This window comes from Pristiophorus japonicus, chromosome 24 (genome assembly GCF_044704955.1).
Source record: "Pristiophorus japonicus isolate sPriJap1 chromosome 24, sPriJap1.hap1, whole genome shotgun sequence".
NCBI classification, from domain to species: domain Eukaryota; kingdom Metazoa; phylum Chordata; class Chondrichthyes; family Pristiophoridae; genus Pristiophorus; species Pristiophorus japonicus.
The window spans coordinates 16,183,619-16,197,965 of NC_092000.1; the positions used below are offsets into that span (position 1 = coordinate 16,183,619).

Here is a 14,347-nt window from a genome sequence, read left to right on the forward strand (position 1 = left end):
CAGTTTTCCGTATCCTGAAACGCATTGCCTGTTTTGTTTTGATTAATTATCCACTCAGCCATTTCCGAGATATTCAAGGGAACTGGCCTCAAGGGAATCCCTCCCTTTGAGTGAATAGGAATATGCGTACACACCCAACAACTAGAAATGTTACCTTGTTTGGCATAAATGTATGACATATATAAAAAGGTATTTACATGTAATTACCTTGCTACCCTACTATTTCCCTTTGGTGCAGAAGGTCGGCTAGTAAGAAGTAGGCCTATGCCTAGAATACCTACAATCAATAATACAGTAAATTTATACATTTTCGCAAAAAGTAATTGTCCTTATTAGATTTCAGCTTCAGTTACAGGTGCTCATTTAACGTGTGAGGCGTGGATCCAGGCTTTCTTTCCTTGGACTTTTAACAGCTGCCTGGGTGGTCAATAACACTTGATAAGGTCCCTCCCATTTGGCACCCAAAGGTTCTTTATGCAACTTTTTCACATACACCCAGACTCCCGGGATGATGTCGTGTCCTCCTTCGGGTGGATTACCCCAAGCTGCCGATACCTGTCAGGAAACAGAACTAATAGCATTGGTTAAGTTCTGACAGTATGATAACAAAGTGTCACTCATTAAGTGAACATCAGCTTTCCGTAAATCGATAGTTCCTGGCAGTGACATGGGTCTTCCTGTTATAATTTCAAATGGGCTTAGACCTGTAGTTCTGTTTGGGGTTGCCCTAATGCTACATAGCACTATTGGTAGTGCCTGGGGCCATGGTGTTCCTTCTTGGTGATATTTGGCAAGCCGTTGTTTCAAAGTTCGATTCATTCGCTCTACTTGTCCTGATGATTGTGGATGATAAGGACAGTGTAAATCCCACGTAATGTTCAGTAACCTACAGACTTCTTGGCAGACAGCACCTGTGAAGTGTGTTCCCTGATCTGAGTCAATGCTAGGCAGCGGGCGGTCGAGGGGGTCGTTCAACCTGACTGCCTGCCTCTCTTCTGTGCGTACATCCGCGCCAGGGTGTCCCTGGAGATGGAGCACGCGGTGTCCACCGGTACGCTCGCGGCTTCCGCGAGAGGTGGGCGCCGGAGGGACTGGAGTGCATCATCACGCCCGGCAACCAAATTTTAATTTGATTTTATGTTTTAAAGTTTAATTTGTTTTAATTGCCGGTGTTTTTAGTGTCCCCCTCCCCTTTTATAGGGGGCACTTGGAGAAAAAAAAATATATGATTTTAGTGCCCAAAAAAACTTTTAAAAAAAAAACAAAAACACACACAAAAAAAAAGGGCCTTGTAAATGTTTGCTGTGTCCCCCAGATCGGGGGGACACAATTTAAGGATTAATGTTTTAGTTTCCTCCCAAAAGAGTTCTGAGTCAATGCTACTCGGGACTCCCCATCGGGGAATGTAATCCTTACACAAGACCTTTGCAGTGTGATTGGCTGTGGCTCTTTTAGTTGGGACAGCTTCTACCCATCTAGAGAATCTGTCGACCATGACAAGAATGTTAGTGTATCCTTGGCATGAAGGAAGAGATATATAATCAACCTGCAGATGCTGGAATGGTCCGACAGGGGCAGGGGGCCTCAGTTGGGGCATTACCGTGATGGGTCCAGAATTATTTTTCTGGCAGACCACACAGCGGTCTGTTACCAGCTGTGCATGTTTTTTAAATCCCCGACTCCACCAGTTTTTCTGGAACCGTGCCGTCATCTGTTGTGAGGCCAAGTGTCCCCACGAGTGGATCTGTTGGGCTAAAAATGGCATAAGCGCTTGTGGCGCGACTGGCTTGTCGGTAACTCTTTGTCTCCAGACACCATCTTCGCATAGCTTAATTCCTGCCTCAATCCATGTCCATTTTTCCTCTCTGGAGCACTCGCCTTGCATTGTTTGAAGGTCTCGTGTTAGAGTCCTGAGTGCTTTCAATCTGCACATCTGTGTTGGTTCTTCTGGAGGAACGCCCTGTGAGGCGGCATCTTTAGCTGCCTGGTCGACTAGGGCATTTCCCTGTGCTTCTGTAGTATTTTCCTTGGTATGGGCCTTACACTTCAGGATGGACACTTCCTGAGGTAATTGTATGGCCTCCAGTAAGTCTCGGACTTCTTTTCCATTTCGGATAGGTGTACCAGCAGCAGTGAGGAATCCTCTTTTCCGCCATAACATACCAAAGTCGTGAGCGAATCCAAAAGCATAACGCGAATCTGTGTAGACATTAGCTGTCTGTCCTTCTGCTATTCGACATGCTTCTGACAGGGCCCGTAACTCAGCCTGTTGTGCTGACGTTCCTGAGGGTAAACATCCTTTTGCCACTACCTAAGGTTGTAACTGCCCATCCTGCTTTTCTGGTATTATTGTCAACAAAGGAGGAACCATCTGTAAACAGGATGAGGTCTGGGTTGTGCAGAGGCTCCTCTGCTGCTAAGGCTGATTCTTCTGTTTCTTTTAAAATCTCCACGCAGTCATGCTCTTCACATTCTCCCCCCTTTTGCTCCCTCGATTCTGACATCGGGAGCATAGTTGCGGGATTAACCGGGCTGGCCCGGACGATATGGAGATTAGTAGCTTTCAAAACTGCTGTCCAGCGGGTCCATCTTGCTGCCATCACCTGAGACATTCTATTCATAGACAGCAAAGCATGTACGGTGTGGGGACACTTGACAATCAGCTTTTGGTCGAGGACTCGACCCGCAGTGATCATTACCGCTCGACATGTAGCTTCCATGGCCCTTAGGCAACTTCCCCATCCGAGGGCTGCCGAATAATAGCCAATAGGTCTTTGCCGATCCCCATGTTCTTGTGTCAGTATAGCTGTCATATATCCTTCTTTCTCATGGACAAACAGGGTAAATGGCTTACCACTGTCGGGGATTCCCAGAGCCGGTGCCGAACACAAAGCCTTTTTCAAACTCAGGAAGGCCTCTTGCTGTTCTTTAGTGAGGGTGATGGCTTCTTTAGAGGCACGTTTCCCCTTTAAAATATCATTCAATGGCTGAGCAAGCTGTGTGAAGGAGTCAATCCAATTTCTGTTAAAGTTACACAATCCCAAAAAAGACCTTAGTTCCTGAATAGTGGTGGGTTTTTTAGCAGCCCAAATGGCTGCAGTTCTATCCTGGGTAAGTTCTCTCTTTCCTTGTGAAATCTTTTGTCCTAGGTATACAACCTCTTCTTGGGATATTTGTGCTTTGTCGATGCTGGCTTTATGACCTTTCAGCCGAAGGTGATCCAGCAAAGCTCGTAAATCTTGTTCATGCTGGTCTTCCGTGTTTGAAGCTAGCAGGATATTGTCTACATATTGGATGACAGGGGAGGTAATTCTCGCAAATAGCTTTGTAAAACCATGTGGAATACCATAGGGCTGTTGTGGAAACCCTGCGGTAACCGGGTCCAAGTATACTGTTGTCCTTGGACCGTGAAAGCAAACCACTGTCAAACCTCCGGTGCCAGAGGCACCGACCAAAATCCGTTGGCCATATCTATAACCGAGAAATATTTATGTTCCGGTTTGAGGGCATTAAAAATGGTGGAGGGATCTGCGACCAAAGGAGCTTTTTGATCAATACACTGGTTAGCTTTCCTATAATCGACAGTCAACCGCCAAGTCTCATTAGATTTCTGTACCGGCCACACGGGGCTATTGGAGGGGCTATGCGTTTTAATAAGCACCCCTTGTTTCTCCAATTGCTGAATAACCGGTAAGATTCCCACGATGGCAGTTGGACTGATGGGATATTGTTTAGTGCATGGAGGCTTGGTCCCTGTAAATGACGCAGGCTCCATCTGGAGTAGGCCACAATTGTTCTTATCTTTAGCCCATATCGGGTGTTCCTTCAATTCTTCTTTTTTCAAAGTTCTAATTGACCATGTCACCCGACCATCCTCGAAATGCAACGATGAATCTACTTGGATTAGAACGTCCATTCCCAAAAGGGGTTGATCTTCTGGGCCTATCCAGACCGGCGTGGTTAGTTCATGTGGACCCAGCCCTATAAGTACCGGTGTTGTCCTTTTAATTTCCATTTTATGGCCCCCAACTCCATAGGCTGTACGTGCCCTACCATCCAACGGCAAAAAGTCTCCATATTGTAGGGGTAAGCATGTTAATTCTGCCCCTATGTCTAAAAGACAGTCCACATCCTTATTGCCCACCCTCACAGTTATATATAGCCCATCTCCCCTTTGTTGTATTAGTGCGAGGAGGGGGGCCAGGGTGGGCTCTAATCGTTTTTTGCTATCCCAAGTAACTCCTTCTGTTGTTGTATTGTCAGTTGCTTAAATGCTTCTATGAGGTCGTTATCTTGTGACAAGCCTGGTTAGGGGTGCGCTTTGCCCCGTTTAAAAAAAGACGAGTTGTAGTCAAATCAGAAGAGACTGCGGATGAGGGCGGAACCAAAAAAACAAAGAGAAGGGTGTACGAAGAATACTTAGTTCATGCTCCGGCAGACCCAGAGAAAATTGATAAATGGTCCAAGGAATTGCCCAATCCAAAGAACGGGGGAGTAAAAACGTGGGACCAATTGGACCGCTTAAGAAATATATATCAACTTCATCCCTGGGACGGAGTGCAAATTTTGACCATAATGGTGCCAAAAACACAGGGAAGAAAATTGCACGACAAGGTAGATGAAGCTTTGGGGCAGAATGAGCAAGAATTAGACGCAGGATGGGAGGCGATTAAACACTGGCTGCAAGCCTTCAGTCCAGCTAAGACAGACTGGGGAAAAATTGCAGCCTGCCAACAGAAAGAAACAGAGGAGGTCCTGGAGTATGACGAGCGGTTTAGATGCACGTGGCTAGAACATTCGGGTATGAATAATACGGATGAGGAAATGGATGAACAAGTGTTTGGACCCCTGAAAGCAGCTTTTGTGGCAGGTCTAAAACCAGAACTGTCCAAAATGCTTAAGGTAGTGTTACCGGACTGGGAAGGTAGAGGAACTACCTTTGCAGCATTGGTGGATCGATATAACCAATTAGATCGGGATATGGGAGCTAAAGTCCGAGCTGTACAGGCTATGGGATGGAAATCCCAGGATTCCGATAAACAGTTATTAGGAAAATTACCTGGAAAATGTCATTATTGTGGGAAAGAAGGTCACTGGGCCAAGACATGCAGGGCAAAACAGAAAGGTCGTGGCTGGGGAAGAGGACGCAGCCAGGGATACAATTCAGCCAACTGTATTGTCGGAGGATTCAGAATCCGTATCTATTCCTCGGTCGTGTCTTTGGGTTTGCGCTTTTGATTTCTCCAAACATGGGTACCCTGGGAATTGATCAATACATTTTCCTTTTCCTATTACTGTCTCTTGATCTAATGATTTTTTCCATTCTTTAATTTCACCTTTAAGATCTTTAACTTCCGCTTCCAGCTTTTCAAGTTCAAGTTTTTTCTGTCGCAGCTGTGCACAAACTGCTTGCAATTGATCCTTTGTACTGGTCAGTTCTCGATCATGTTGGGAACGCATTATAATTTCATTCCGCTTTCGAATCTGGCCCATAACCGCTAGGGACCATCTAGTTCGCTCTTTATTTTTCATACGGGTCGTTTTTCCCCAGACCCTTTTAATCTCATCCAAGGACCATTGTCCTTTGGAGGTTCTGTACTTTTGTTCAATCTTAATACAGGTTTTAGATAAGTTGAATTGTTGCTCTATGTATTCTTTCAACTGTTCGAGAATTAAATCTAGCGAAACTTCAGGTGGTGCCTGCCCACCTTTAACAGTTGTAGGCAATTCTTTGCTCTTATCTCCTGCTGCCATAATTTCTTTACTGGGGTCTCGAGTCGCAGGCTTTCCAGCCGATCAATAGGTCGGTGATTAATTAACTAACACACCGCCGAAGTTTAGACGTCTATGGGATCTCGAGCCGACTACCAACCGGAGGGTTCGCAAACCGGAGGCTTTCGGAATCGCGTAGAAGGAGAGGCGAATTTAGACTTTTGACCGAGAACTTTTTTAAAAGAGGTGTCCTTACCTCAGTATGTAGGTCCGATGTCCAAAATTCAGTTTCTGTCCTCAGCGATCGTGTTCGTGACGCCAAAATTGTTAAATCTCTTAATTTCCAATGAAATACGAACTCCGATTGTAGTTTTAACTTTTTAATCTTGGCAGAGAGCAATAACATTTTCTTGGCTTTAAGCCAGGTCTTTGTTCTTCTGGCACCACATGGTCAAAATGGCTGTACCTATACCTGGATCAATTTACAGAAAAGAACTCGCCTTCTTTGACCTTATTGGCTCAATTAATAGTCTTTTAACCTTTTAATTGGCTCGCTACCCAAGGGTCCTAAAATGTCAAGTTGATTGATGCCTTAATGCAACATGCTACCACTCACGTAGCATCTCTGACTTGTTGTCTGTGAATTTTCACAGCCTGTCTAAATGCAGCCTGTTTGAATTCTTTATCAATTATGTTTTTAAAGCGAATGAATTTGGATATTGTGTGTGGGTGGGGGGTCGGAATTTGGGAAGAACGTGTCGGAGTGGGTAGGAGATCGTCACGCTGCCACGGATTATCTCTGCTGCCTCCCACCTGTAATGTAAGCACCTGTGAGCATGCTCACAGGTTTGTAGAGCCGATGACACAGGGCAGTCCTGTGCAATCGGTTTTTAAGTCGGTTCACGGACTCCCGGGCTGCCTGCAATTTCTCGGTCTGAAAAGGTCCATGTTCCATGTTTTTATGGAGTGTGTCAGGTTGCAGTCCCTGTTTCATTATTTAAAGGGGCTGCTCCTCAATATCTGGCTGCACTTCAGTCCCATGCTCCTGATCTTTGGGCACCCTGTGCGGAGGGGAGCAGGTAGGTCCGAGGGCCTCCTCGTAGGACTGCTCCTGGGCACGGCCAAGGGTGCCATCAGCCGGTCCAGGCAGCGGGCGGTCGAGGGGGTCGTTCAGCCTGACTGCCTGCCTCTCTTCCGTGCCTACATCCGGGCCAGGGTGTCCTTGGAGATGGAGCACGCGGTGTCCACCGGTACGCTCGCGGCCTTCCGCGAGAGATGGGCGCCGGAGGGACTGGAGTGCATCATCACCCCCGGCAACCAAATTTTAATTTGATTTTATGTTTTAAAGTTTAATTTGTTTTAATTGCCGATGTTTTTAGTGTCCCCCTCCCCTTTTATAGGGGGCACTTGGAAAAGAAAATATGATTTTAGTGCCCCAAAAAAAAAATACAAAAGTAACCACAAAAAAAACACAAAAAAAGGGCCTTGAAAATGTTTGGTGTGTCCCCCAGATCAGGGGGCACGATTTAATGTTTAGTTTCCTCCCAAAAGAGTTGTAGAGCCGGTGACACAGGGCAGTCCTGTGCAATCGGTTTTTAAGTCGGTTCACGGACTCCCGGGCTGCCTGCAATTTCTGCGGTCTGAAAAAGCCCGTGTTCCATGTTTTTATGGAGTGTGCGAGGTTGCAGTCCCTGTTTCATTATTTAAAGGGGCTGCTCCTCAATTTCTGGCTGCACTTCAGTCCCACACTCCTGATCTTTGGGCACCCTGTGCGGAGGGGAGCGGGTAGGTCGGAGGTCCTCCTCGTAGGACTGCTCCTGGGCACGGCCAAGGGTGCCATCAGCCGGTCCAGGCAGCAGGCAGTCGAGGGGGTCGTTCAGCCTGACTGCCTGCCTCTCTTCCGTGCTTACATCCGGGCCAGGGTGTCCCTGGAGATGGAGCACGCGGTGTCCACCGGTACGCTCGCGGCCTTCCACGAGAGGTGGGCACCGGAGGGACTGGAGTGCATCATCACGCCCGGCAACCAAATTTTAATTTGATTTTATATGTTTTAAAGTTTAATTTGTTTTAATTGCCGGTTTTAGTGTCCCCCTCCCCTTTTATAGGGGGCACTTGTGTGTGTGTGTGTGTGTGTGTAAATATATATATATATATGTGTTTTAGTGCCCAAAAAAACCCCCCAGAAAATACAAAAAAAACCAAAAAAGTGCCTGGAAAAATGTTTGGAGTGTCCCCCAGATCAGGGGGCACTTGATTTAAATGTTTGTTTTGTGCAACCAAAAAGAGTTGTAGAGCCGTTGACACAGGGCAGTCCCGTGCAATCGGTTTTTAAGTCGATTCACGGACTCCCGGGCCGCCTGCAATTTCTGCAGTTTGGAAAAGTCCGTGTTCCACATTTATGTGGAGTGTGTCAGGTTGCAATCCCTCTTCCATTATTTGAAGGGGCTGCTCCTCAAATTCTGGTTGCACTTCAATCCCACACTCCTGATCTTTGGGCACCCTGTGCGGAGGGGAGCGGGCAGGTCCGAGGGCCTCCTCGTAGGACTGCTCCTGGGCATGGCCAAGGGTGCCATCAGCCGGTCCAGGCAGCGGGCGGTCGAGGGGGTCGTTCAGCCCGACTGCCTGCCTCTCTTCCGCGGTTACATCCAAGCCAGGATGTCCCTGGAGATGGAACACGCGGTGTCCACCGGTACGCTCGCGGCCTTCCGCGAGAGGTGGGTGCCGGAGGGACTGTAGTACATAATCACCCCTGGCAAACAAATTTAAATTTGAACCATTATTGTAAAACGTTCATTTGTTTAATGTGTCGGTTTTGGTGCCCCTTTAATAAGGGGGCACTTGATTTATTGTTTTATCAAAATAGTTGTAGACCTGTTGAGTTGGGAGTGGCTTAGCCAGTCACATGATATCCACAAGACTCAATAAAACCCCGGCCAGTTGGGTTCGGGGGATCCACGATGCGGCAGGTGGTTGTGAGCCTGGTCGTGTGATTGTTAAACCTTTGCTAATAAACCAACTAGTTCTTAATAGCAATGTGTTGCTATGAATTCTTCAGCAATGAACGCATGAAGCAAATACATTACATTGGCCTTTTATCTCTGATCTGCACCATTTTCAGGAAGCGCCTCTCAGCGTCCGAGTCCTCGTACGGTGAGAGCGACTCCAGCCCACCGCTCACCGTGCGCCGCAGGTTCTCTGCGCTCATGGACACCCACAAGTTCGCCGCTCCACTCGAGGACGACATGGAGCTGACACACAGACACCAGGAGGTGCAGACAATGATGGCCGGCCAGGACCAGGCCAGTCAGTCGGAGGCCCGGCGGAAAGAGGCAGACGGACCCGGCACCCTCACTGCCGGAAACAGCCCGACATTCCCAGGTACGTGGCATGTGCTCTCCATTGAGCACTCAGTGCGGCAGTTCACACTAATCTGCTCGCAGTCTCTGCTTGATAAGAACGTAAGAAAAAGGAGCAGGAGTTGGCCATTTGCCCCCTCGAGCCTGCTCCGCCATTCAATAAGATCATGGCTGATCTGATCATGGACTCAGCTCCACTTCCCTGCCCGTTCCCCATAACCCTTTACTCCCTTATCACTCAAAAATCTGTTTATCTCTGCCTTAAATATATTCAATGACCCAACCTCCACAGCTCTTTGGGGCAGAGAATTCCATAGATTTACAACCCTCTGAGAGAAGAAATTCCTCCTCATCTCAGTTTTAAATGGGCAGCCCCTTATTCTAAGACTATGTCTCCTAGTTTTAGTTTCCCCTAGGAGTGGAAATATCCTCTTTGCATCCACCTTGTCGAGCCCCCTCATTATCTTATAAGTTTCAATAAGATCATCTCTCATTCTTCTGAACTCCAATGTGTATAGACCCAACCTACCTTCATAAGTCAACCCCCTCATCTCCGGAATCAATCCATTGAACCTTCTCTGAACAGCCTCCAATGCAACTATACGCAGTACTCCAGGTGTGGCCTCACCAATACCCTGTGCAGTTGTAACAGGACTTCTCTATTTTTATACTCTATCCCTCTTGCAATAAAGGCAAACATTCCATTTTCCTTCCACTTAGGAACATAAGGAGGCCATTCAGCCCTTCGAACCTGCTCCACCATTCAATGAGATCATAGCTGATCTGTGACCTAATGCCATATACCCGCCTTTGGCCTATATCCCTTAATGCCATTCGGCCCAACTGGTCCATACCGGTGTTTATGAAAGGAAGAAAGACTTGACATAGGATCTTTTACGTCCAACTGAGAGGGCAGACGGGGCCTCGGTTTAACATCTTATCCTGAAAGACGGCCACTCCGACAGTGCAGCACTCCCTCAGTAGTTCCCCTTCGACAGTGCAGCACTCCCTCAGTACTGCCCCTCAGCACTGCACTGGAGTGTCAGCCTGGATTTTTATGCTCAACTTCCTAGAGTGGGACTTGAACCCACAACCATCTGACTCAGAGGCGAGTGTACTGCCCACTGAGCCACAGCTGACACTGTACGAGTGTATCAATGAGAACAGATACCGATGAAAGCGGGCTGTGGCCAGTTAAAGGTTCCTGACGTGAATAAAAGTGCTTGAATCTAAAATACTTGAGTTGCTTCCTGTCAAAGCTTTACAATCTCATTCCAGCTGATAGAGCGGTGAAGTCAGGCGAGTCTCCGTGCAGTGTTGCCAAGGAAACGGATTCCTCTTCGACAAAGGCAACGAGTGACCTGGCAGTCCGGAGAGCTCGACACCAGCAACTGTCCGGGGACTCGGCCGAGAAACGCACCTCCCGGCCTGTAAACAAGGTCATCAAATCAGCATCAGCCACCGCCCTCTCAGTCATGATCCCTGCAGGTATGGAACCAGAAATCAAGCTATGCATCACTCTTCTTCTTGGGCAGTCCCTCGGAGTCGAGGATGACTTGCTTCCACACTAACATGAGTTCTCAGGTAACTGAAGAGACCAATGTGGGACCTACAGTCTCTGTCACAGGTGGGGCAGACGGTGGTTGGAGGGTCGGGTGGGTGGGGGGGCTTGGGTTGTCGTGCGCTCCTTCTGTACTTGTTTGTACTTGACTTCCGCGTGCTCCCGGCGATAAGACTCGAGGTGTTCTGCGCCTTCCCGGATGCTTCTCCTCCACTTTGGTCGGTCTTGGGCCGGGGATTCCCAAGAGTCGGTGGGGATGTTACATTTTTTCAAGGAGGCTTTGAAGGTGTCCTTGAAGTGTTTTCTCTGCTCTCTTGGGGCTCGCCTGCCATAACGGAGTAGAACGATTGTGCATCACTGCACAATGGCAAGAAGTATTCGAGACATATTAGAGAGCTACAGAAAACATTCTGGGCTATATTAGGGACATCATTGAGCTATAGACGAGGAGAGGCAATATAAACTAAAGGGTGCAATCCTAAAGTGGTGCACGAAAAGAGAGACCTGGGGGTATATGTGCACAAATTGTTAAAGGTGGCGGGTAGGTTTAAAAAGCATAGAGGCATTGAGTGCAAAAGCAAGACAGTTATTATGAACCTTTACAAAACACTGGTTGGGCTTCAACTGGAGTATTGTGTCCAATTCTGGGCGTCGTACTTTAGGAAGGATGTGAAGGACTTAGAGAGGGTGCAGAACAGATTTATAAGAATGGTTCCAGGGATGAGGGACTTCAGTTACGTGGATAGACTGGAGAAGCTGGGGTTGTTCTCCTTAGAGCAGAGAAGGTTGAGAGGAGATTTGATTGGACAGAGTAGTAGATAAAGAGAAATTGTTCCCATTGGCGGATGAATCGAGAACCATAGGAGGGGAGATGATGCACTCCAGTCCCTCCAGCGCCCACCTCTCGTGGAAGGCCACGAGTGTACCGGTGGGCACCGCGTGCTCCATCTTCAGGGACATCCTGGTAGAAGAACCAAAGGCGACATGAGGAAAAACGTTTTTACGCAGTGAGTGGTTAGAATCTGGAATTCACTGCCTGAGAGGGTGATGGAGGCAGACTCAATTGTGGCTTTCAAAAGGGAGTTGGATAAGTAGCTGAAGGAAAAAAAAATACAGGGCTCCGGGGAAAGGGCGGGGGGAGCGAGAGCCCGATAAAATGATTGCGGAGCAGGCTCGAGGGGCCGAATGGCCACCTCCTGCTCCTAATTGTGATGTTATTAGCACAGATGTCATTCAGCCAGCCAATCACAGCGTGCCTCTCTTATTTCCCGTCTACCCAGTGGAGCAACACACCAGCTCGCCGCTGGCCAGCCCCATGTCACCGCGGTCGTTGTCGTCCAACCCGTCGTCGCGCGATTCCTCGCCCAGCCGCGACTTCTCACCCGCCGTCACTAGCCTACGGTCCCCCATCACCATTCATCGCTCAGGGAAGAAGTACGGCTTCACGCTGCGTGCCATCCGGGTCTACATGGGGGACAGCGACGTGTACAGTGTGCAGCACATGGTCTGGGTGAGTACCGTCCAACAGACTGACCGGCGTTTTCCTGCTTGCTGCCGCCAGCGCAGTGCCACCGCAGGAAGTGGCTGAGGCAACAAACTTGGATGCTTTCAAAAGAAACTTAAAACAAAAATGTATTCACAGGATGTGGGCATCGCTGGCAAGGCCAGCATTTATTGACCATCCCTAATCGCCCTTGAGAAGGTGATGGTGAGCTGCCTTCTTGAACCGCTGCAGTCCGTGTGGTGAAGGTGCTCCCACAGTGCTGGCTCTGTAGTAGCAGTTTGGTACAACTGAGTGTCTCGCTGGGCAATTTCAGAGGGAAGTTAAGAGTTAACTACATTGCTGTGGGTCTGGAGTCACATATTGGCCAGATCGGATAAGGACGGCAGATTTCCTTCCCTGAAGGACTTTAGTGAACCCGATGGGTTTTTACAACAATCCAGTAGTTTCATGGTCACTATTACTGATACTAGCTTTTTATTATTTCAGATTTATTTAATTCACTGAATTTAAATTCCCCAGCTGCCGTGAGTGGGATTTGTATTCATGTCTCCCAATCATTAGTCCCAGGGCTTGGGATTACTAATCCAGTTACATAACCACTCTGCTACCCTACCCATAACTAGTACGTGAGAAAAAAGGGTGTAGAAAGAGATGCTGAAAAGCTGAGATGAGGTGGCTGGAATGGGAGAGGGGACTCGGGTAGAGCATAATCGCCAGCACGGACTTGTTGGGCTGAATGGCCTGATTCTGTGTTGTATATTTATATAATTTCTCACACAAGAAGGGGATAGCGTCAATGCTAATAGAGTTCCGTTCTCGCTACTTATCATGGGGGTAATTTTAATTGGGGCAGGAGCCATCAGAGAGGGTTCAAATGCATTGTATTGAGGTAAACCTACCTTTTGAATGTGACTTTTATATATTTCTTAAATGATACCTTCTAGCACTGTCGTTTTTGAATCACGTTTATTTTTGCAATTCAATCCCAATTGGAGCGATTTGTCCCAGTGTCTGATACCTTTGCGTTGTTTAAACAATACCAGGTAAAAGTTCCTGTCCAGCGGAACCCTATTCTCCTTGGCTATCACAGAGAAGACATATTTTAACAGCCAGCATAGCAAAGTGACTGGGTATTACACGGCTTCTGCCAGAGTCGGGAGAATGGGAAGCCCTTTGGGCCTTTTTCCTCGCAAGCCACAGTTCCCGGGAATCTCCCAGTTCCCTATTCCCAGCTCGCAGAGAGAGGTAGCACGCCGAGCACTCAAACTCCACAGCACTGCTCCTGCACCACATAGCACAGCAGAGTCCCTCTCATTGACAGCTTCCACAGCCTTCCAGTGCCAGTAGTGACTCAGTGGGTAGTACTTTCGCCTCTGAATCCGAAGGTTGTTGGTTCAAGACCCACTCCAGGGATTTGAACACAAAAATCTAGGCTGACGCTCCCACTGCACTGTTGGAGGTGCTGTCTTTTGGATGAGACATTAAACCGAGGCCCCATTTGCTCTCTCAGGTGGACGTAAAAGATCCCAAGGCACTATTTCGAAGAAGAGCAGGGGAGTTCTCCTGAGTGTCCTGGCCAATATTTATCCCTCAATCAACATAACGAAAAAACAGATTATCTGGTCAATCAACATAATGAAAAAATAGATTATCTGGGCATTGCTGTTTGTGGAAGCTTGCCGTGAGCAAATTGGCTGTCCCATATCCCACATTACAGCAGTGACTACACTCCAAAAGTACTTCATTGGTTGTAAAGTGCCTTGTGACGTCCAGTGGTGAAAGGCGCTATATAAATACAAGTCTTTTGTTCTTTTATGCTCCAATATTCAATAAGCACCATCAAAATCTTAAAACACCAAAAGGAAAAATTAGCTCAAGCTGCTATCTCTGACTGGCATGATGGTTTGAACTTTCCCTTTCTACATTGCAGCACGTAGAAGATGGCGGACCTTCCCACGAGGCTGGGCTTTGCGCTGGTGACCTTATAACTCATGTGAACGGGGAGCCTGTCCATGGGCTGGTCCATACAGAAGTTGTGGAACTCATACTGAAGGTACAAAGTTGCTCCTTTAAAATGTACCTCTTTGACCAGCTTTTGGTCAGCTGTCCTAATATCTCCTTGTTTGATAACGCTCCCTGGGAAGCACCTTGGAATGTTTTATTACATTAAAGGTGCTATAAATGTAGGAAAATTGTTTTTGACAAACCTATTGG

The 14,347-nt window shown here is 47.7% G+C and overlaps 1 protein-coding gene across 1 annotated transcript in view; it reads left to right on the forward strand.

Moving 5' to 3' along the window:
• The window catches only part of LOC139237822 (microtubule-associated serine/threonine-protein kinase 1-like), a 119,278-nt gene that overhangs the window by 89,717 nt on the left and 15,214 nt on the right, over positions 1–14,347 (forward strand). Inside the window, exons 21-24 of the mRNA XM_070867049.1 lie at positions 8,831–9,090; positions 10,347–10,556; positions 11,910–12,139; positions 14,064–14,186. Of these exons, the coding sequence (XP_070723150.1) occupies positions 8,831–9,090; positions 10,347–10,556; positions 11,910–12,139; positions 14,064–14,186 (823 nt within the window). The remainder of the gene's footprint in view (positions 1–8,830; positions 9,091–10,346; positions 10,557–11,909; positions 12,140–14,063; positions 14,187–14,347) is intronic.